The 24,646-nt window shown below is 43.0% G+C and overlaps 1 protein-coding gene across 3 annotated transcripts in view; it reads right to left on the bottom strand.

Moving 5' to 3' along the window:
• Positions 1-334: 334 nt before the first annotated feature.
• Positions 335-24,646, bottom strand: part of DUSP10 (dual specificity phosphatase 10) — a 43,549-nt gene continuing 19,237 nt past the window's right edge. For 2 of the 3 annotated variants that reach the window (XM_082616581.1, XM_082616582.1), the window contains exons 3-4: positions 5,066-5,437; positions 335-1,733 (exon numbers count right to left, since the gene is read on the bottom strand). In XM_082616581.1, the coding sequence (XP_082472707.1) occupies positions 1,468-1,733; positions 5,066-5,437 (638 nt within the window). In that variant the 3' untranslated portion in view covers positions 335-1,467. The remainder of the gene's footprint in view (positions 1,734-5,065; positions 5,438-24,646) is intronic. The other variant, XM_082616580.1, reaches the window with a different exon arrangement.

Here is a 24,646-nt window from a genome sequence, read left to right as displayed (position 1 = left end):
AAGATGTCGAGTGAGCAAATGACAGTGGGGGAGGGAGGCGTCAAGACCCCTTCCTGTCAGATTGTCATAAATATTTATCAAAGAGCCACTGGGGAGATCACAGAATTCTAACCAATTTATCTGGCAGTGACCTAATCACCAAGGCTCAAAGGCTGATATAGAACCTTCTCACGACTTTAAGGAGGTTACCTGAGGCTTCCGCTTTGTAAGAGGAATTACATTGGCAGAAGTGGATGGCAGGACTGTGGCAATATAGGAGATCATGACTAGGCAGACTGGAGCTTTTTTTACTCCCTTGCTAATTCTCTCTGCTTCGCACTAAGGCCAGAGACTATTGTCTCTCCCTCATTTCTCTTTCCCTTTATAAAAATGTGTGTTTATTTCCAATTATGTTACACGTACAAGTTACTGGAGCTATGAGATGCTTGAACCTGAACTGAGGAAAAGAGGAGGAAAAAAGACACATCTCCAAATGAGTTTCATTTATATAATGAAAATAAATTTTTACACAATCAACAGAAACACACCAAGTTTTTTTTGAGAAAAATATTTTTAAATAAATTTTTGTCTTTTTTTTTTTTTTTTACATTCTGATATACATATGTAACAAGGTTTATGGCACTGTAACCAGAATCAAATCAAAAAAAAGTTAAACAAAGGAAAAAGGTGGGAAAGAAAGTAATTGGTTTTGTTTAATTCCTTTCTAGTTCCAAGCTGGCAACTTTGCACTATTTGTCTATCATTCAGCTGCCAGCTCTAACTCACTTTCACACTCAAAACACCATATTATTGCACAAGAAGCCAGTGAAGGCATACGGTATAATGGTCAGTTCCTTGCTATTTCAAAAATTCTCCTAAACCCAGAGAGGGGGAAAAAGTAATCCAGAGTACGAAACACACAAAATCAACAGTATCCTTTGTCTCTTTAAAGAATGTGAAGGGTTCTTAGACCACTTAAGCTGCCCTGATCTTCTCTTTGCACCAGTGAGCACAGCAGGGCTTGGTTTGGTTGGGATTTTTGTTTTCGTAAGGACAGCCCAGGCAGATCCTAGGTCTTCACAATTCAACGTCTTTTCTACGTACTTTGGGTTCTTTTTAATTGGTTTAAAGTGTAGTATCTTCGGTCTATGAACCTGCACAGACTAGTTAATCGTAAACTCTACAAATAGCTTAAAAGGAAGAGGGGAAGAAACAAATTTTGTTATATTTTTATTGTTGACTTAAAAAAATTACGTCTTTAGCCTCCCTGCTTTGTCAGTTGGCGGGAAGTAAATCTCAATGGCATCAAAAGTTAAATTCTTCTCACACTTGTTAAAAATAAAAAGTTTTAAACAAGTTTGTTTCCATTCACAAACTTGACCCCATCTAAAAAAAAAAAAAAGAAAGAAAAAAAGAAAAGAAAGAATCCATCCTCCTTCCTCTTCATCTCCTAATGGAGAACAGTCATCCTTTCCAGCCAGATTATTGTCACACAACTGTCTCCACACCCATCAGCTTTGGTGTAAGGATTCGTGGTGTCACACCGTTGTTTAGGTCTTCCTCAAACTCCAGCAACTGCCCCATGAAGTTAAGGTTTGGGGAAATAATTGGTCGTTTGCCTTTGACAAATTTATAAGCATCAGTCATGGTCATCCGCGTGTGCTTCATCAAGTAAGCGATGACAATGGTGGCAGAGCGGGACACCCCAGCCTGGCAGTGGATGAGCAGCCCCTTCCCACACTGGTGAGCTTCCTCTGGAACAAGGGAGAAAGGCAAGAGGTAGAGGGAAGGAGAAAGAGAGATGGAGGGAGAGAGGTTAACGTTTATCTAGACTTGACAATGCCATATTCTGTAGAGAGAGAAGACATTAACATGGCTTTGAAACTAAGTATAGTTTACTAGTTAATCATGCATGTTTATGTCACAACCTCCAGAACTGGCTAAAAGCAATATTCGTATGAAAAAGAAGCTACATTTCTACGTTTAAAGAGAAGACTAGGTAAAGGAGTCATTCGCAGTAATAGCTGACTTCACAGGTGATGGTGGCCAACTGAGGATGGCGCCACAACACAATTAGCCTAAATGTCAAACAAGCTACTGGTTAAGTAGACCTCTCTGATTCAGGATGTTAATTTCCATCACCATGTTGTGTCACTTGTCAAAACTAGTGTTATTAACAATGTCTCTCCCACCTGTGATAGAGAAAAAGCATTTCTTTTTTTATACTATAGAACTGCTCTGTGCAGAAACTGGTACTAAATGGATAAGAGTTTCAGTCTTAGGAAACTCTGAAGGGGGTTAAAGGAACAAAACTCAACTAGAAAGTTACTACGTTCAGCTTGTCACTAGCAAACCCTATTGTTGCAAAGTTAAAGACTTGTAGTTCTCAGGCATAGGGTGTCACCTACATCTGAACTGTCCAACCCCCTCTGCATCTACACATGCCTTTCCAACATGGCAATGATGCAGAAGATGAAGGAATTAACAGCAATGGCTCAGAATCCAGAGCAATTGAAAAAGGCAATACTTTAAAGGTTTTCAGGTATATTAAAAGCCCTGGAGAATAGCTCTTGGGCACTGCCTGAATGGATTCTTAATGACACTTCTAAACTAAAAGGCATCCCAAAGAAAGCATCCCTGGAAAATATACCAATTAGATGAAGAGTAGGAAAGGAGATGGTAAGGAGAGTCCCGTTCTAACAAAAACTACTTCTACTGGCTACCCACTAGTAGATTAAGAAAAGAAACATTGTGCAAATTTTCATCTTAAAAACCCAGCAATTTAGCTTGCTTCCTATAGATAACAGTATGTTAGGAAAGTATCTCCTGTTTTCAATTTCTTCTCTTCAGCACACACTATTTAAGGACCTCCACCTCAAGATGGGGAAGCATGGGGGTAAGAAGATGAGCCACAAAGGGCTAGGTCTGACCATGATTCCACCTTGTGGTGGACCTTGGGTGAATCACGTAACTTCCCAGAGCCTCAATATTCCTATCTGAATAATGGGAATAATTGTAACTAACCAGGCTCAGGAGATATGGGAATAATATCACCCGACTCAGGAACAACTAAACTGGCATAGTTAAACCCTAAACCTAGACTCTGCTTAGTTTATATTAGACTCTCTGTGAATGCTATTATGTTTCTAAAACCAGCTGTGTTTTCCTTAAAGCAAGACTATCAGATTTCAGTTTATCCAATGATATATAACAATGAGAATAAAATATTGTGCCTGTGCAGGGTGTGATGCGGAATTGTTTTCGAGGTTAAATGCTATTTATTACTTGTTTTGTTTTCTTTCTAAAACACCAGGTGAGCCTGAATAATCTATAAGGAATGTGGGTGCTTTGACTACAATCCTCTTAGAACCTAAGCATATCTTATGCTACCCATTAAATGAAAAGCAATTTCTTAACTTCCTCCAACTGGAATTAACTCAGATAAAATTGCACTCATAACATCATACATCAACCAGGAAGTTCCTCATCTACTTGGTGACAAACTTTTCTTCCTTGGGACTCAAGGTTTGATTCACATATCACTAATAAAAAATCTAAGGTATCTTTGCATCCACAATCATTGCCCGTTGAGAACCAATAGAGCCTTGTAAACATTGCCCCAGTGTGTTCCCAAAAGGCTCCTGCCCTCGCAGTCAAGAGCATTGGGCTCTGGTCCCTTTAGTGACCACTCAGAATTTCCTTGCAGACTGAACATTCTATGGTCCTGCAATAAATAAAGGCACAATTAGCAAGGATATGCCCGTTAAGTGACCAGCGCTGCCAATTCTACAGCAAATCCACCCACCCTAATGGTTGTTAAATCCAAGGGTTTTTTTGTTGTTGTTGCTTTTTGTTTTTCTTTTTTCTCTGACAAAGGAGCACTGAACATGAGTGCATTCTTCTTGGGACAGAGGCCAGTAACAATCTGCTACAATATTTAGGAAAAGTACTGGGTCACCCTTTTGTGGTAAGAAAGGTTGGTATCACTTGAAAAAAAAATTGTTGAGTACCTGCTGGGTGTCAGGTACTCCCCAAGTGATAATTTGAGCCTTGCAACAGTTTGAGGCTTAGAAGCAGCGAAAGTTAAAGTTTAAGATTAGGGTTAGGCTGGCCGTTGCTTCTTTCTAGAGATTAAAGCCTGCTGTTGCTAGAATTTTCTCTCCTCGGTAACTACATGGGCTATACAGTTTGATCTTTCCTACTTCAATGAATCTGGGGTAAACTAAGGGAATCTAGTACCATCTGATGAGCACTCAACTTCAAGCCTTCTTGCTACCCAATGTTTAAAAACTGAGGCAAAGCAAACAGAAGGGAAAAACTACCCCCCACCCCACCCCCGCTCTTTCTCTCCTCTGTGCTGAGTAATGCGTAAAGATGTTCACTACGGCATTATGTTTCTGAAAAAGATCCTTCAGAAACGATCCTTCAGCAAATGCTACCTTTGCCTCAAGCAGTGGCAAATTAATTTAACTCAAGGTAAGGGTGATGTGGGTGAGTTTGGAGCGGTGTCATATTCACAATACAGCTGGCCCTGGGTACCCGCGGGGGATTAGTTCCTGGATAAAATTCACAGATGTCCAAGTCCCTTATATAAAATGGCATAGGAAAGTCAGCCCTCTGTATCCGCGAGTTCGATCCGTGGTTGATTGATGTGGAACCTGCGGATACGGAGGGCTGGCTGTATTTTACTCCCTGCAAAGTGCCTAGGGACGCCAGTAGACTACGTACCCACGGTGCCTGCTCCGGCTGCCAACTTCTTACTTTCTACCAGTTCTTTTGAGATGGTGTTATAGAACATCTCAGTGCTAACCCCTGCCACTTTTTCATTGAGAACTTGAGGGATGTGGAGGTCTAGTTGAACGGATCCCAACCCAGTTGAATTAATGTTCTTTTATAACCGTGGTTCCAATACACTTGATGGGTTATGACTTAGGAGAATACTTTGGCTGCACCAGGTGGCAGAGCCCGAAAACACCTCGGTGGAGCTTTTTTGCAACACAGGCGTAAATTTTGGACTTGATATCAAAGCCCAAGCCAGAGAGGAAAGGAAGGCGGAAGATGAGACTTCCCCGTAGGAGATAGTTACCAATGAACTCAAAAGCCTCTTCAAAGTACTGCCTCAGGTTCTGCTTGTTGCTGTCGGTCGCCGGCAGCCGCTTGTAGTTGAACAGGCCTTTCTCGTAGTGGTAGAGGGGTAGGTGAGTGGTGACATTGATGACATAGCCAATGTTCAGCCGCTGCATCGCATCCAGGTCCTGAGCATCCTGCTCGTTGCCGAGGAACAGGAAGGGCAAGATGGGCGTCAGCTCTGCATTCTCGATGTCGGGGGTGCTGGGGATGGACTGAGGTAGCATGCTCGAGGCCGCAGACGCGCCGCTCCCCACTTCCCGGCACTCTTGGAGCTGGAGGGAGTTGTCACAGAGGTTTTCATGGTTCTGCTTAAAACTGCTAAGTCCACCTGGAACAAAAACACAGAAAGTGAGAATGACTACCCCTAGAACTTCAGAGCTGGCAGAAGATATCACTTTCCCCTTAGGAATGAGTGTGTTTAGTTGCTTAGTACATTTTTTAAAATAAAATCAAAATACAAATGAAAGTCCATTTGGAGGCAGAGGACAAACTTTGGAGGATATCACTGCATGCAATACTTTGGAAATATGCTTTTTATACAAACTGGGGCATGTTCCCCTGGAAAGAGTTCCACGAAGCATCAGGCCATTTCATTAGCAGCAAATTTGTTCTGCCCCAAAGAGCCATATGCTCAGTGGCCTATATAGAACCTTGCACTTTGGGAGCCCAGGAAGGCACAGACGACTTCCTTGGGTGTAGAATTTCTGCCTGTACCTGGGCAGTGTAGGTGTGTGTCTTGCGCTCTTTGTAAGCTCACCTTACCCAGAAGGCCAAGTTTGCCCCTAATACAGCAGAGTGGTTACAAGCAGGGACATTGGAAGAACCAGGTTATCTTGGCTGTAATCCCAGTTCCACTACTTCCTGCGTCTGTGACCTGGATACATTAATTTCTCTCTCTGGGCCTCAATTTCCCCATCTGTAAAATGAGCGTAATGGCATATACCTCTTAGGGTGATTGGGAGTCTGGAATGAATGGATACATCTATAAAGTATGCAAACCTCCCCCTCATCAAATGCAGTGTCACTTATGAGAATGTATCTTAAGGAAATCATCGAACCAAAGATAGCCAGCTAGATGCATAAAGATGTTCGCTACAGTTTTCTAGAAAGGTCAAAAACATTTTTTTGAAAGGGAGAAGTTGACATGTGCACCCAGTGGAATATTATGTAGCCATGAAAAGTTGTGAAAGGAATATGAAAACAGTGTTTCTGTTTAATATTAAATGAAAAAAGCCAGTTTAAAAACATTCACCTTACATGTGATCAAAAGTTGAAAAAACATGCAAAAAAGAACACTGAAGTCAGGAAATTTATAGATCATAGTTTATTGTCTAAGCTTTTCCTTTAGTATTTGTCACATACGTTTGTGGATAAGCCCAAAGGATTATTACAGAGGTCAAATTATACAATATACATGTAAGGGCTATGAAATCAGAGTTGACATTATTAACTACCAAATGAGCTCTAATTCTTACCAACTAGATACACTCTGGCCTTCCCTTTGAATAGAGGGGGAAGTTGGAGATCTCCTAGAAGCTGAAAGCCACCAGAACCCAACACTGACCCACCTCCCCCTCCCCCAGATAGCTGCCTTACTTCTGTCTTGATAGTTTCAAGAGATAAGGGAGGAAACATAACGGGTGAACAGGATATGGTTGTGTTGAAATAAATACAGGAAGTCTATCTGTCTACCAGTTTCTGAACCTATGTCTTTCTCCGTTTCAAGTTTCATCTTTGGCAACCACAGCAGGAAGCTCCAGGCTGTAACCCAGACCAAGTCTCAGGGCTGTTCACAGCCAATGCACACTAGTCGTATAAACTGGGGAGGTCATATTTTCATTAAGATCCATCATGACTCAAAGATCATTCAAAGGGGGTAATATTATGACCACCTGTGAGTATCAAAACCTGTCTTTGCTTTTGGAAAAGAAAAACAACAGCTATAAATTCATTTTAATTGATTTCTAGAATTAACGTCTGCCCTTACATCTTATTATTCTGCTATGAAACAAGGATTCAAATTAAAAGTTTGTCTGGATCCAAAGAGATCATTTTTCAAGTAGATAGAAGAAATGGAAACCACCAGAAAAACTTCATTAGTGAATACCTAAACAAAAATTTGAAATTGCCCACTGTCACCATCACAAGCTCCACGAAAGAGACTAAAGAGTTATTTTAAAATCTGCTCAGCTTTGGCTCCATAAAATCCAAGTAAACAGTTCCACACTGGTTCTGTAATGGGAACCTAATTCACTTTTTGTTTTTTTTAAGAAAAAGACAGTTGTTACACTTTTCTGTATAAGATGAGAGAACAGAACAACAAAACAGATTCAAAAGAAGTCTTTAACGTGGTGGATTGGAGGGGGGGGAACTTCTCTCTGTTCTTATTTAGTGTACTCAAGCTGTAATTTGTCTTAAAAGCAGCTAGTTTAAAAAAATGCATGCCAGAAAACCACACACACAGAAAAAAGCAGCATACAGCCTTTTAAAATTCTGTCTCTACACCTCCTTTCCCAATGACATCAGCTGGAGGCTCCCCACCTGCCCAGTTGCCATAGCAGTTACACAAAGACATACAATGACATCAGTTGGCATGATATCAGCTCTTTGAGTGCAAACAATACAAGAAGAACTACTTTGTTTAAGGCCTTTGGTGCAACTGTGTTCTGGGGAGCCAATGATGTAATGCTAACAGGTGGCATGGGCCTTCCATTTGCCTAATGGGGGGAAAAAACCCATGGGGGAGGGGAGGGGAGGGGAAGGAATTGGAGACAGACAGACACAAAATACTCCGAATCCCAGGGGGTGCCCACGTGCAAAATTATGTGGATATTGTATGTTTAAGCCATGTGGGAACTCTGTTCATTGAATCTTTGGAGGCAGAGTGGATAGAAAAGGAAATATTCTAATTCACACATATTAACTAGACGAGGAAACCCTCATTGAGGGATATGAACAAACAGTCTGTTCAGCTGCCAGTCTGCTGACCAGTGTCGGCATCAATTCTCATTAAGGGCTGCGCACAGCTAGATACTGCAGTTAAAGAACTCTCTCTGGGGATGGCGCTTACAGCAAAATGAACCAGTAGAATCTCACAGTGGTGGTTTTGAGAGAGGTGTCTGTAGGGAGGATTGTTTTCTTCCCTAAGAGGTTTGGAATTGGAAGCCAGGGAGGGATGAAGGGAAGATGAGGGCTAATATGGTTCTCCCTTCCAACTACTTTCCCTCCACCCTACCCCATCACATATCATAGAAGCCGAACGGACTGCTCACTTAATGAGGAGTTTTGATTATTTCATATTGTTATTACTACATAGGAACATTACAAGATGATAGCTAACAATTGAAGTGGAAGCAGTGTAGCATGGTGGTTAAGAGAGGGGTTAGAGGCAGGCAGACCCAGGTTGCAACGGTGATTCTGTCTCATGAAAGTTTGTAAGACCTGGTATAAATCCCTTTTCCTCATTAAGCCTCAGTTTACTGATCTGTAAAGTGGACTTAATATCACCTACCCATAGAGTTGTGGTACAGGAAGCCTATGTAACCATATAATCAGGCATTTGATAAATAACGTCTTATTACCCCAATGTCATCACTGTTATTGTCCTCACCTCCAGCTGATCTGCCGACTCTGAAGTTCGTGAGAACCCTAAATGCGGTGCAAGTGATTCTGAGGCCAGGCTGCTCAGGCCTGAATCCCAGCACTGCCAAATACTGGCTCTGAGACCCTGCACAAGGTCCTTACCTCTTGGCTTCTCCGTTTCCCCACAAATAAAACAGAAACACCTACCTCACACTACAGTCCTGAGGATTAAACTGATTTATAAAAATAAAGTACTTTGAAATGATATCTAGCACATATGAAGCACTTTTGTTCATTACTGTGGAAAACTGCCATTTTAAAGATCTAAAAAGAATTCTAAGACAAATACCATATGATATCACCTATATGGGGAATCTAAAATATGACACAAAATGAACCTATCTATGAAACAGAAACGGACATAGAGAACAGACTTGTGGTTGCTAAGGGGCAGGGGGTTGAGGGAGGGATGGAGTGGGAGGTTGGGATTAGCAGATGGAAGCGATTATATACAGAATGGATAAACAACGAGGTCCTACTGTATCACACTGGGAACTATATTCAGTATCCTGTGATAAACCATAGTGGAAAAGAATATAAAAAAGAATGTATGTATATATATATATATGTATAACTGAATCACTTTGCTGTACATCAGTAATTAACACAACATATCTCAAAAAAAAAAACAATTCAAAAGAAGGCAGAAAAGGAGGGAAAAATAAGGTACAAATTGAATGAATAAAAGAGCTTCGAGATACGAGGTTATCATCCAGAAAAAATACATTCTGCTCAATATAAAGACTCTCAATGATAACAGGCTGATGTTTCCAGAGTTTTTATTTGTAAAAGCTTATTGAAAAAGAACTAGGAACCAAGGTATCTGAGAAGTTTTAAAGTTTGAATAATATACTTTTATCATAAAGAAAGCAACAGCTCCCTATCCTTCTTAAACAAACACATCTGATTTCATTTTTTCTTCGTCCTAGCTTTCCCAAGAAAGCCTGCATGTCTTTGGATTCCTGGGTTTGCCAGAGGAGAATTGAGTGTTTTCAATAAAATCACTCTTCTCTCCTCCCTCCACTCCTCCCCCCTGTGTCCCCAAGTCCCCACCAGGCTGCGTGATCTCTGTAGACACACAACTGCTCCCAGGCATCAGTGCAAATATTTCCCAGGCATGAGCAACAGTGCTGGGGGCAAACATTTCAGACCTTATCTCAAAACCAGGTTCTCTGCCAAAATGAGTATGATCAGCCTGTGGATTCTGAATGGGAGCAACAAAGAATACCCAGCACCCCTACAAAATATGTAGAAACGCAACCGGTGAGTTTCCTCCAACGGGAGGTCAGTGAGGTGACAGTCCCACTGAAGCAACGGATTCTAGTTGTAGTGGGAAACCTCTCTTTGTAGATGTATTTCACCTCCTGTAGCTGTGTTGGCTATTGCAGCCCTAGAAACACAACAGCCCTCTGTAATGTGATTCAGAAGCAGTGCTCTGGATGGCAAATTAAAGAAACCACATCCAAATGCAGAATCTATAAGCAAGAGATTTCCATCGTCCAAAGATGGCCAGCACTTTGGCACACCAGCTTTTTGGCTTCATGCTAAGTTGAAAAGTGAGCATTTTTCAGAAATCTAAGGAAAACTCTCACTGAAGGTCAGCAAATGACATTAACACCCAAAGAAAAGTGGAAGGGAACTCAAGTCGGACTTTTCTACAAGCTTGCTGCGAGCATATCCATTGCCCCTTTTTGTTGTTTAGAGTTTCTTATTGGGTGATTCATTTTTTAAAGTAAAATGGTACTTGATGATAGTGGTTAAGAATGTAGACTCTGGAGCCAGACGGCTTGAGTTGAGAATCCTGGCTTCCAGCACTAACTAGCTGTGTTACCTTGGTAAGTTAGTTAACATCTCTGCACCTCAAATCTCCACACCTATAACGTGGAGTTAACAGTAGTATTTATCTCACAGGGCCCTTAATATGGATAAAATGCTGCATGAGTTAGATATTATCAGTATAAATGGGAGAGATACTGGTATAAAAGGGGTCCTGATGGATACAAATTCGTGGGCCCTCCATGGAAACTGGAGTCCATCTAAACAGACTCCCAAGATTCTATTTTCACAAGGATCCTTGTGGAAGAAACAAAGCCTGAATAAACTGGAGCTGACGTCAGGTTTCCAGAGTCGAAACTCCCAAAGATGGGGGCGGTCAGAGCTGTTTCATACTTTTCAGGGAAGAAAATCATCCACCTTAACAGGAGAAATATTAAGAGATACAAACTAGAGCCATGAAGATTACTTCTAACTCTTGTTTTCTATGAAATTGTCTTCATAGGTCACTGACACGACTAGGGATTTTATAGTAGGAATGATTTCAAGTTTAATACCAGACGGTATCACCTAAACTGTCCTATGATTGTGTCCCCAGGGAACATGTATTCCTTCCTAAGGGGAATAAAGGGAGGCTGTATCAAAGAGGGAGAATGAGTCCAAAGTGCTGTGTCACCAGGTGTAAGGTAAGAAAAAAAGGGATAAAGTAACAACTTTGTTACCAGGGGAAGAGAGAGACTTAGGAGGCTGAGTCCAACAGTGTTGCTGGTGGGGACCGTGAGTCAGAGAGGAGTAACCCTACGATCCCTAAATCACATCATTTCTTTGCTTACATGTAAAAAGTCCAATGTGTGAAAAAACATAGACAACGAGTTACCATAAAGCTTAAAACTCTTTAAAAAAAAATTAGGATCTTGAATTCAGTTGAGCACATTTTGATTATCTGGGCAAATACTGTTAAGTGTTCCAGGAAGATATATCTGCTCATATGTTAGTCCCTTGCTTCATGGATTTTTTTTTTACTGTCTGTTCTTAGGAGATACAAATCCTCTACAGATATACTTTAAAAGCCAACTACAGAAGGCAGTTTATTATATATAAGGCAGCAGGGAAAGAGTACAGGAATAACCTTATTTAAATCCCTTTGTACACAGGACTTCGCTATATGTCACAGGAAGATAGGTGATTTGTTGATATGTTCGATATCAATAGCTGTAGGGAAGATATCAATCGCTTGGTCATGGATGGGTGATCCATCTATTTTTGGAAATAATTTATAAAAATTAAAAGATAAGTTAAAGGACCTCTCTGGTATCTGTTCGACCTAGTGACAAACCATAGGTAGAAATTACTTCAAGAATGGCCCTCCCAAAACTGTCCTTCCAAAATAGAATAAAGATTACTCCTGTCCTTATACTTAATAGTAATCTAACAAAGTTGTCTTTAGTGATGTTTTGAGAGAGAAAAAAGGAAAATTCCTCAAAAGTTTATACCAGAATATTCTCAGATTTTGAGTTAATAATACAGCCCTTTCACTGGATTTTCAGCTGGACAAAAATCATAATTTAGACTATTGATGCTGGGCAAAAATCATAATTTAGACTATTGATGCTTACCTGAAATAGACATCATTTGTATCATCATTGTAACTCAGGTATCTTATTTTTGTTTCCCTCAGATTATGTGCCATCCCTCCCACCCCAACAGTTCGGTAGACTGTAAAATCTGCCATTCTGGAAATAAGCTAATACTTGACTATCATATGTACCAAGAATTAAAAACAATAATTTTTGCTCCTTCCTAATCTTTGTATAATTTACAATATGCTTTCAGCTAAATTTTTGGTTCTGCATACTTCTACAACCATTTTCAATTATTAACTTGTTTGGGGGCTCTGATTTCTTCTGTCTTAAAATATATTGCTTCCTTCTTTGACTGTTAGAATCTTTGTAATAACCTCAGTGGAAAGAATTTCTTTTTCTTTTTTTCTTTTTTTAACTCCTGCCTAAATATTCACCTCAAGAAAGCAAACCGAATCAGAAAGATCCAATGACTTAGGAACTGTGATTTACAAAAATTGAACATGAAGCTTTAATTGTATGCCTTCCAAGAAACGCTGACGCTGGCACATTTTTGTCAAAGTTTAAAAGATTCTGCTTGTGTCCCTGCCACCCCACCCTCTGCTCAGAAGTTGCCTCTGCTCCCTCCACTCGGGCAACCCCCACCTTGTACTCTGTATCTAATGAATCTGTTTCAGTTTTGTTTTGTTTGCTCATTTGTTCTGTCGGGGGACAGGCAAAAGAGGTGAAGGAGATGAAGAGGTACAAACTTCCAACTATTAAATATATAAGTCATGGGGATGAAATGCACAGCATAGGGAATATAGTCAATATTATTGTAATAACTCTGTATGATGACAGATGGTAACTAGACTTAGCACGGGGATCATTTTGTAGTGTATAAAAATATTGAATCACTATGTTGTACACCTGAAACGAATGTAATATTGTATGTCAATTATAATTCAATAAAACATAAAATGAGCTAATTTTGGTATGTAAATGATAGCTCAATAAAGCTACTTTAAAAGCAAAACAAAAGCAGAGAAACAAACAAACAGAAAAAAAAGTTGAGGAAGGAATGAATTGGGAGTTTGGGATTAGCAGATGCAAACTATTAAACAAAGAATAAATAAACAACAAGGTCCTACTGTATAGCACAGGGAACTCTATTCAATATCCTGTGATAAACTATAATGGAAAAGAATATGAAAAAGAATGTATCTATATGTATAACTGAATCACTTTGCTGTACAGCAGAAATTAACAAAACATTGTACATCAACTACCCTTCAATAAAATCAATTTAAAAAAACAGTTGTCTGCAGTACACATAAGTCCTCTCACTACCGAATTGGTGGAGAAAAGGGCTGGGGATTAAATTTCAGCCTGCTGAAGTAGCTCTCAATTGCACACAAAAAAGGCAAATTCTTGTTACTACCCTTGAAGGGGGGTGCCCTTGTGTTGCCCCCTTGTTACCATTCCTACTTTAAGGCTTTAATGGGTAACCAGTGTTTAGGATACCACCAGTTTAATTTGTGTGTATTTGAATAACACAGGCAGATTGTTTGAGAGGATACTTCGCAAGTATGTAAATACAGCCTGTTTCTTTAAATCTGTTACCTCATTTATTTACATTAGAACAGAAAGCACTGCCAGAAGCAACAGCTGATGACAGTCATGTCATTTTCCACAAAGACAACAATTAAATAGCTTTGTGTTCTTTTAATGAGCAGATGACTTCTCTGAGGGCAGCCTTCAAACTTAAGATGGCAGAGTTCCCACAGCCAAGAAGGAACCCCTCAGGTTCTGCAGAAGTCACTGTGACTTTAAGGAAAAGCACCCTCTGGGCCCCTGTCCTCTACAGCCAGCAGGCCTGTTTGCTCCTCTTTCTGCCCTCCCTCCCGGCCTCCCCCTCCCTCTCTCAAAAACACTTGGGGAGGGCTTCCCTGGTGGCGCAGTGGTTGAGAGTCCGCCTGCCAATGCAGGGGACACGGGTTCGTGCCCCGGTGCGGGAAGATCCCACATGCCGTGGAGTGGCTGGGCCCGTGAGCCATGGCCGCTGAGCCTGCGTGTCCAGAGCCTGTGCTCTGCAATGGGAGAGGCCACAGCGGTGAGAGGCCCGCGTACCGCAAAACAAAAACAAACAAACAAAAAGCACTTGGGGAAGAAAACAAGAGGGAGATTTTACCTGGAATATATTTGATTTGATGGTTAAATGTCCAATGAATCCACAGAATATTTTTCAACCTATTTTTAAAGAGTTGATGGTGTGGGTGGGAAAAGGGGTCAAGCCTCCCCCCTGCCCTCCCACACACACTGTGAGCCCCCCTTGGTGCAGAAAACCCCATCTTCACACCCACCCTCCCCATTCTGTCTCTAAAACCTTTCAGGAGGCACCACCGGGAAAGCAGGGGGTGGGCCTAAATGACTTCTCCAAGTCACTCCCTCAGCCTGAGGGGCTGAAGAAGCCTTCCACACTCCCTTAGGCTGAGCCTGGACTGGTCAGAGTGGACATTTCTGGGGGTCCAACTGCCCCCTTCATCCTCCCAGTCCGCCTTGTGGAGCTTCATATTCACTGGGACTTCATCGGCCCCGAGACTGAGCTTCACTCCCACTCACAAAAATACCACTTAAAGAGAGCAAATTTAATAGCTTTTTCTTCTCAAGACAACGCTTTGGGATTCAGTCAAGGGAATGGCTTTCCACTAAGAAGTGTGCCTATCAAATCACGGGCAATATGATATGATATATATGGAGGGAAAAGAGGGGCTGATAGAAAGACAGCCAAGTTCGAGCCTCAGGTTCCTGAAAATCTGCAGGTTCATATTTCCTTCTGGTCACTCCACGTCTAACCTTTACCTATGTCAGCCCACGCCAACCAGCTCCCAGGGAGAAAGGCACATCCTAAACACGTAGCTCAGGTCTCTGGGTTTTCTTAACAGACACACCAGTTATAGGAACACAAGCTTCACTTTTAAAATCTCTTTTATCAGAGAGCAAGCCCTCCCAGACATTTTGAGACTCGACTGACAGGCTGAAGATGTCCCTTCCCTCTTCCCTCTCCCCTCTCCCTCTCTCCCCACCGGTCAGGGTCCAGTGGGACGAGATGGATGATCAACATACAAACACACAAATAAAAAGGTAATAATTAATGATGATAAGGGCCATGAGGTGCCCTCCAGTTCCTGCCTGGGCGCTGTGAGAGGGGAGTGATTAGATCAGGGTTTAGGGCCAGCCTCTCTGGGGATAAGAAGGGATTGACTAGTTTGGAAAAGGGGTGGAGGGGAGGGGGTCCAGGAGAACAGTGGAAGCAGAGAGAATCACGCTAGGGGCAAAAGCAGGACACTCGTGAGGCCTGCGATGACTCAAAGGGACAGAATGTGGTGAAGCAGAATGAGGGGGAGGGAGTGACCAGCGGAGGGCAAAGGAGTCTGCAGAGGGCTTCTTAGGGCCATTAAGCAGTTGGGATTTTATTCTAAGTTCAGTGGGAAGCTCCTGAATGTTCACAAGTCCATAATACATGATCAATATGAGTTTGAAAGGAAAAGAGAAAGTGACAGCCAGAAAAAAGTTAACCTAGCAGATGGTGCAATTTACAAATAGTCCAAAAGCTGGGCAAAATCCATACCCTTTTTCTCTCAGAATACATGTTTTGTACCTGCTATGGATTGAATTGTGTCTCCCCCACCCAAATTCACATGCTGAAGCCCTAACCCCTACCGTGATGGCATTTGGAGATGGGGCCTTTGATAGATAATTAGGTGTCGATGAGGGTGGGGTCCTCTTAAAGGGGGTTAGTGCCCTTATAAGAAGAGACACCAGAGAGCTTGCTCTCTCTCTCTGTGTCTGTCTCTCTGTGTCTGTCTGTCTCTCTCTTTCTCTCCCATTGAGGACACAGCAAGAAGGTACCCATCTGCAAGCCAGGAAGACCTCACCAGAACCTGGCCATCCTAGCATCCTGATCTTGGACTTCTAACCTCCAGAACTGTGAGAAAATAAATGTCTGTTGTTGAAGCTGCCCAGTCTATGGCATTTGGTCATGGCAGCCCAAGCAGACTAACACAGTACTACTTTTAACTCCCAGTATAGCTCACTTTTTAAAAAGATAAATTATAATTCTTACTTTTGAAGAACCACACCCAAAGCTGTGGATTGCCTGAGAACCTGGCCCCTGGGAGCCAACCCAAGTGGGTACCATATCTCAAAATCAAGCCAGGAGTCATCCAAGGTCAAGATGGGGATGTTGCCTAAGGGACAGAATGCTCATAAGAAGCAAGCCCATGGAATCTTCCAGAACCTTCGTTCCACAAGCCAGCTGCAAGCAGAGGAGCCCACTTCTTCCCAAAGACACATGCCTCCTCATTACTTATACTCTCCTTATGGATCAGCATTGACCTATGCCCTTCCTACAGCATCTCTCTGGGTTGAAAAACAGTTTAGCTGGAGACCTTCTGTGTATTTGGGAGGCCACTCAGTACCATGTTAGGGCTTCACCTCCTCTGTTCACTAAATAGCTCAATACTGGCTAATCCATCAAGACGGATTAAGGGAAGGGAAAAAAATCCATGAGATCATACTGGAAGGTTAGAGAGGGAAGAATGTTAACAGGAGGAGAGAGCTATAAAACACAAAGCCATATTTTCCCCAAGAGCTCAAGAAGATAGTCCCCATTATTGTTTAATTCTCTGAAGAGAGGGAAAACATTCTTTGCTTTGCAGTGCCGGAGTTTAAGTAATGAAGCACTGCTAAACAAACAAACAGAAGAAAGCCCAGTAAAGCTATTCATTAAACAAGCCCACTGTACAAAAGGAAAACTGTTGCTTAACAATCCACCTCCCCCGAGGACCAACATTTATCTTAGACCCCAAATTAAACACATTACAACTTCACAGCAAAAGTATGTTTCCCAATGGGATTTAAGTAGAGTCCAATTAAATAAATCTCTAGAAATATCAAGAACAAGCCTCAAGAGAGAGCATATTTCTACTGTGAAACATTCCCATTGGAAGTTACATTCGTAAAAGGTCATCTACAAACGTCTATGACAAGAGGAGGGGAAGCAAGGCAGGAAGCAAGGCAAGGTCACACAAGTGAAGCCCGGGTGGGTTCCATCCCTACAGTCGCGTATGGAAGTGCCTAGCCAAAAATGGTGTGTGCATCTCCACTCGCTGTGAATGAAACCCCCATGTCCAAACAAACAGCTTTTATGACCATGTGTTTTCATATGATCTGGAGGTCAAAGGGCTGTGGCATAGGGAATTCAGGAAGTGGTAGGGGAAAGGATCAAGTGTCAACATCAAACTGTGAGTTGTTTTACTGAACCAGTGTTTTCAGTTCACAAAAGGCAGAGCAACAACTTCCTCAAGTCACTGAGCTGAATTCTATATTTGGCAAGAATACTAAGCAAGTCTGAGCATTAAGGATAAACTGCCAGAAAGAGCAGGCGTGAGCTCTCCCAGCTCAGGGGTTCACCCAGACAGCCATGCCCAATGGTCCAACCCCTGCATGAGGGCTGAGCTGGAAAAGGTCAGCCTGAAGCCAGGTTAGGCCTCTGTGTGCTGAGAGATACACCAGTTTGCATCAGGTCAAAAGCTAGCGTGTCCCCATCTAGTGGACCACCTTCTGGGATGAAAGGGAAGATAAAACAACCAGGAGGCCAGTACATCTCTGAGAAGGTGAGCTGGGATTATATACTGTCAATGTAGACTTAACACTAAGTGGAAGGCCAGCCAAGTAATGGTCGGTTCAACCTGGGACATGTGAAACGGAGAGGTGACCTGGTATGCACCCCACATCTGGCACCGTCAGACTTCCCAGCCACATCCCATTGAAGCCATGACTAACACTGCTCAGGGGGACAGAAGTCCTGACAGCAAGGACTTGGAACACAGCTCTTCTTTCTACGCTGAAGTTATACTGGGTGCTAGCGACCCCTCTTGCCCCTTCTAGAAAATCAGAGGTTTGGTTCCTCTAAGTTTCTCCCAATTCCAGCATTCTATAACTTCAGCACAGTGTGGATAAACTGGACATTGGTGAACAAGGGCAAGAATGAGAGCAGCTGTCGTAGGGTATGTGAGGCCGGGAGGGCCTGCCTCCCACCTCAGGGCCTTTGCACATGCTGTTCCCTCTTCCTGGAACTCCCTTCCCCTAGGTCCTCAAGTAGGTGATCCAGACCTCAGATCAAACGGGATCGCCTTATAAAGGTCTTCCCTTTATCTACCCTCCCATAGATCTCTATCATTATACCATGAAGTTTTAAAGTTTTGTGGTCTTCACGGATCACTTATCTGAAATCACTTGTTAATTTCTTCGCTCGTTTATTGCTATTATTAAAATGTGGATCCCAAGAAAGCCGAGCTGTTGTCTGTCTTGGGCGAAATACAGCACCACTGCCCTGTGGCTCGGGCGGCCTCCACACTTTTCCAGCAGTATGATCTCGGCAAAGTTCCTTGCCTTCTTGCACCCAAGGTTCCTCATTTGCAAAATACAGCTAATAATAGTACCAACAGGCAACAATAAGAGTCATTGCAAGGATTTAATGAGCTAATACTGGTAGCTATTAATAGAAATTGTAAAGATTCACTACTGTTTAGACCTACAGCTATACCTGATTTATATAGTAGGCCTCATTAAATGTTTCTAGATTAAATGAGCTTTAGAATGAGAAGAGAAAGGGCCAGTTCATTACAAAGTATGTATTATGTGTTTCTCAGCATAATGCCAGGAATTTGGAAGATTAAAATTTTTTTTAAATAATATATAGTTTCTGAAGATAAATCAAATGGGAGAAAGAAGGAGAGATGAAGCAACAATAGAGGAAAGTTAGCAAAAGGCCCAGCAGAAGACACATTTTAGGAATCCCTGAATATCCTGTGATAAACCATAATGGAAAAGAATATGAAAAGGAATGTATGTATAACTGAATCATTTTCCTGTACAGCAGAAATTAACACATTGTGAATCAACTATACTTGAATAAAACAAATTAAAAAAATAGAATACCTGAAATGATGTCACCCCGCTGTGACTTGTGTAGGACAGGTAGGTGCAGGGCCAGCCAGGTGAGTTTAGCGTGAGGACACAGAAACCCTGTCACTCCCAAGGCTGGGGAGGAGGGCCGGAAAGGCTCATGGAGAAGAGTCTGCAGGACTGACAAATAGCCGAGCCCGAGGATGGCTGGGGTCTAAGACAATTCATACCTGGTGGGCTTTTAACCTTTTCTCCCCTCTCCATGCCTCCTCCTTGGACATTCTATATAAACGATGAATGTGCGGAAAGAGCCATGAACAAGAAAAGGAGGCTTAGTAGGGAGAAATCGGTCTGCGAGATGTCAGGGAACAGTGGGAGGGACCCCCGGTCCATTTCCACACACATTTATTAAGCATTAAACGTGGTCTGGGATGACAGTACTGAGAGTACAAAACGCAAGATCTGGTTGGGCCCCCTCCCAGCTAGCTGGCCGGCTCACTGAGACAAGGTGAGTGGTGACACATAGATGATTCACACAGTGTGCATTCACCACCCCCAGGTCCATTTCTTCTCCCTCCTGTTGAAGGGACACGAGGCTGGTTCTAAAATCATGAATTCTGGGGTCCTCCTATCCCTCCCTCTAACCCTGCACCTTTGGGCAAGTTACTTAACTCGGAGTCCATTTTAAAACACAATTGCATCTTAAGGGTTTTTTCTTCAGACACAGGAGTTTCCCTCTTCTCTAAAAAAGAGGGTTACAGCCCTTGCTCTCCCACAGGGGTAACATTATGGGTGTTCTTGAAAGACAGACAAGGGGCATCAGAGCCTCCGGTCCTCCGGCAGGTGAGATGCTCAGAGACACAGCGTGAGAAGAGAATGCCCAGTTTTCTGTCCCTCTTTGGCTGGTTCTGATAAACCCATTCTATCCTTCTTAGAAACTGGGACTTACTTCCCACAGTTACTGAGAGTGGCAGTTACCTAAGAGGTAACTGTCCCCAACCTTAAAGCCAAACAGTTCTGGAGAGTGAGAAATGGAATATTGCCTGCCATATCAGTAAACAAAGGATGTCACAGTCATCAGTGATTGCAGCCCTCCAACAGGAGCCGGTGAGCCCTGAGGGAACTCAGGATGTGAAAACATAGGATCCTGGTCCCAGAGAGCTGAGGTGCATATGAAAGGAGTGATTTCAATAAGCCCAGACTCTTACACCTTCCCATGCATAGAAAGGCGCTAAATTCCTTAACTTGGGATAGCTGGTTTTCCTTAACAAACAATAATCTTTTGACGTTTGGACTACTAGCCCTTTGTTGCAAAACTTCTACATAACCTGGCTCTGGCTTCCCCACCACCACCCCACTGCCCACACACACTGCCTAGGAGCAGTTCTCTCAGGGTTACTTAAGATGCTGCCTCCCGGGCTCGAAGTCCTAAAAATTTCCACCGAATAAAACATAACCCTCAACTTTAGGTTGTGAATAATTTTTTAGTGGACAAGAGCAAGCCTGGCACAATGGCAGTATGCAAAGTGCCCAGAGCTGGCCCAAGTAGGTGGAAATCAAGTCATCTTGGGCATTTCAAAAGACCTCTTTTCCAACTCTAGAACCCTTTTTGTTTCATTCCTGGTTTTCATTGGTAAAGGAATCTCCCTTTGCCATAACTACACCGCTTAAGTTTGTCTCTTCTTAGAAATGTGCCGTCCCGGGCAGCCCCAGGATGCCCTCGTAGGAGTCCACTTTCTAGGAGCTGGTGACCTAAGAGGGCCTGGCAGGAAAAGAGCCAGGCCTGAGCAGGAACAGAAGGGTAATGGTTACTGGACCACAGGGAAGACAGAGTGTCTATTTTAAGTGGGAAGGAGAAAACAAACCAAAAAAGAAAAACACATGGGGTGATGGTTTAAAAATCCAAACAAAAGCCGCCGAAGAAAAGACAACAGTTGATCTGAACACAGTGTTTAGCAGATGTAATAGGACACGTATGACAAAAGTGCGATTCTAGACATTGCAAACTACTTAAGAAAACAACCACTCCTTACCCGTATTATCACCCTATAACAGTTTCCTATAAGGAATTTAATCCCAACACCAATATTTAAGAATCTCTGGGGGGCTTCCCTGGTGGCGCAGTGGTTGAGAGTCCGCCTGCCGATGCGGGGGATACGGGTTCGTGCCCCGGTCCGGGAGGATCCCACATGCCGCAGAGCGGCTGGGCCCGTGAGCCATGGCCGCTGGGCCTGCGCATCCGGAGCCTGTGCTCCGCAATGGGAGAGGCCACAACAGTGAGAGGCCCGCGTACGCAAAAATAAAAAAAAAATAAAAATAAAAGAATTTCTGATACCAAAGCTGTATGTAATATATGTATGTCACCACCTCTCATGTGGTGTCTTCTGGGAGATGAAGAAGCAGAGAGGACCCCAAGAATTGCAGGCTGGAAGGTTCTGGGCGTGATGGTGTCAGAGGCTATCCTGTCTCTGGGCTAAGCCTAGTGGGCAAAAGCAGTTGCTGGAAGACTGAGTCACTTTACAAGTCTAGAGCATAACTGGCCATTGTCACCCAGGATGGGGGGGTAGAGAAACAAGCAAGTTAAGCTACATACAGAACTCTGCTTTCCCAAACACTGTGCCCCTAAAACAAACATCTCCATGGAAGGCAGTCTATTCTTGCAAAACTTCAGTGCAACTCTGACCCTAACAACACAGAGTCAGCACAGACTCCACAAGTTAAGGGCATGGTCCCCAGCAAGACTGTCCTCACTTCTGACGCCAGCCACAAGTCCAGGGGTTCCCAGGCGACCCACACTTCTGACCAATTGGCTAAAAATTCTGGGATTCCCACACCCCCCTCAGGTTGGATAGTTCACTAGAATGACTCGCAGAGCTCTCCTTGCTATTACGGTTTTATTATAAAGGATACAAATCAGGACCAGGCAAATGAAGAGACACACAGAGCAAGATCTGGGAGGGTCCTGAACCAGGAGCTTCTGTGTCCTACGGACTCATCACCCTTTCAGCTCACCGTTGTGTTCATTAATCAGAAAGCTGAACCCAGCCCCAGTGTTAAGTTTTTTGTTTGTTTGTTTGTTTGCTTTTAATTAATTAATTTATTTATTTATTTTTGGCTGCGTTGGGTCTGTTGCTAAGCATGGGCTTTCTCTAGTTGTGGCGAGCGGGGCTACTCTTCGTAGCGGTGTGCCGGCTTCTCATTGCAGTGGCTTCTCTTGTTGTTGAGCACGGGCGCTAGGCGCATGGGCTTCAGTAGTTGGCGGCACGTGGACTTCAGTAGTTGTGGCTCGTGGCCCAGGATCAGTAGCTGTGGTGCATGGGCTTGGTTGGTCCGCGGCATGTGGGATCTTCCTGGACCAGGGCTTGAACCCATGTCCCCCGCATTGGCAGGCAGATTCTTAACCACTGCGCCACTAAGGAAGTCTTGGTGTTGAGTTTTTATCGCAGCTTCATTATGTAGATATGATTGATTGAACCACTGGTCACGTGACTGAACTTAATCTCCAGCCCCCCTTTCTTCCCAGGAGGAGCTCAGACTAATACAAACCCCCCACCCTCTAATCGCATTGTCGGTCTTTCTGATGAGCTACCCCTGTTCTAAATCATCTCACAGTAGCATAAGCTCAGGTGTAACTAGAGGTTACCTCCCAGGAACAACCAAAGGCAAAAGCCAGACAAATTCTGCATCACACAACAGTTCTGTCCTGGGGGAGAACATTGGCTCTTCAGTGAGACTGGTCTGAGTTTGACTTTCTGCTGTGTGACTTTGGGAATTTACTTAACCTCTCTGAGCCTCAGTTTCCTCATCTAAAAAGTAGAGATAATAATACTGTTATCAGTATACAGAGATCAGCACCGTTCAAGAGAAGGATGATGCCAGTTACGATGTAACGAATCTTTTTCTCATAGCTGCACTTTAAAAAGGAAAAAGGAACTGGTAGAATTAACATTACTTTTATATTTTACTTAGCTCAACCTGTCTAAAATAGCATCATTCCAATATGTAATCAATAGTAAAACAATTATCAATGCAATACCTTACCTTCTTTTTTGTACAGAGTCTTTGAAATACAGTACGTATCTTACACATATAACACACCTCAGTTTGGACTCATCTCATTTCAAGCCCCATGTTGACTCGTGGCTACTATATTGGGCAGCGGCTGCAGATACAGGTGACTACTGTTATCTTCATTAAATGAGTTAATGCTCAGTGCCCATTTTACAGATGTTCCCTAAAATGTGTGTGCGTGCACATGCGCACACACGTGTAGAGGCAGTGACCAAGGCCTAAACTCTAAGGTGCTCTAAACCGTGTGTCAGGCAGCTCCCACAGAACAGCAAATAGACATTCTCTTCTCTGGAAAAGAAACACTTCAACTTGGAGGAGAGAGGCTCTTGGATGAATTATCCACAGTGTGCTCTTTTATTCCCAAATTCCATCTCCCCAACACACGTTTTGATACTGGCAAAATCGAGTAACCATGGACAATAGCTTTCAATGGGAAAAGAAGCCCTGAAAGCAGCCAGATGGGGAGTCTCAAGGAACTCTGAATGGCTGGGGGGTGGGGAGGAAGAAGAACTGCAGGGAGGAGCTTTGACTCATGAAGTCACTGAGCAGCCCCTCCGCTCCCCCTCAGGCCACCTCCCAGCATCACCGCCCAGACACCAGCAAGTGCACCTGCCAATCGCCCCACTCTTCACTTCCTGGAAAATGCTCCACATTGTAAATCCAGAAGAATGTCATGAGCAGGAGATTGATTTCAAGGTAATTATTCAGGTAGCTTTGTAGCATCTGATTCTCAGGACCCAAAACATAATCAAAGTGTCTTTTTAAAAAAAAAAAAAAAGATGCAGATATTAATAGGCAAACTCTGTCTCTTTGAATACTGGTGCCCCCACCTTCAGCTTCTCCCAACTTTTATAACCAAGAGCTGCCCATCGCCCTGTCATTCATCTAATTCAGTCCATTCTCAATGGAGCGAGGGTGAAGGTTCCAAGCCACCCTTAAGGTAGGAATGAAGAGATTCACCTAGTAAGGCCAGACAAATGCATTTTTACATAATATGCAAGATTAATGATAACAAACTCAACCCAATTCACATACTTCATCAAGAAAGACAAGCTAATTATCTGTCAGAGAATTAGCTCCTATTTAAAGGGCATTTTACCTTAATTTGGCAAAAAGAACTAATGGGAACAGTCTCTCCATCCTGATGTATTCTTTTGACTGCTTAAGCACTCAGAAGACTTCAGCACTGCACTAAAACCCCAGGGTTTAAAAAAAGGGGGGAAAGGGGTAGGGGCACAAACACCTCTTAACACCTCACAAAATCTAACTGTCTCTGTTGTTATTCACAAGGCTGTCCCTTTCAAAGCATCTTATCAACAGCATCAAACTGGGAGTGACTCAGATTTATGAAACAAGGTGGCACTGGCCCTGCCAGATCCTTCACTTCCACAGTAGCTTCTGGTTTTTAATAGTGCTGAATGGGGCCTCGACACTTCCTCACTCTGAGCACCAATGCAGAAGCCGGAGATTTACAGCACACGCCTCAGGGCATGTGTGTTGCACACACAATCGGAATTTGT

This window comes from Mesoplodon mirus, assembly GCF_964341445.2.
Source record: "Mesoplodon mirus genome assembly, chromosome: 3".
NCBI lineage: Eukaryota > Metazoa > Chordata > Mammalia > Artiodactyla > Ziphiidae > Mesoplodon > Mesoplodon mirus.
The sequence above is the reverse complement of the archived record's forward strand: the minus strand, read 5'-3'. Positions and strand labels throughout refer to the sequence as shown.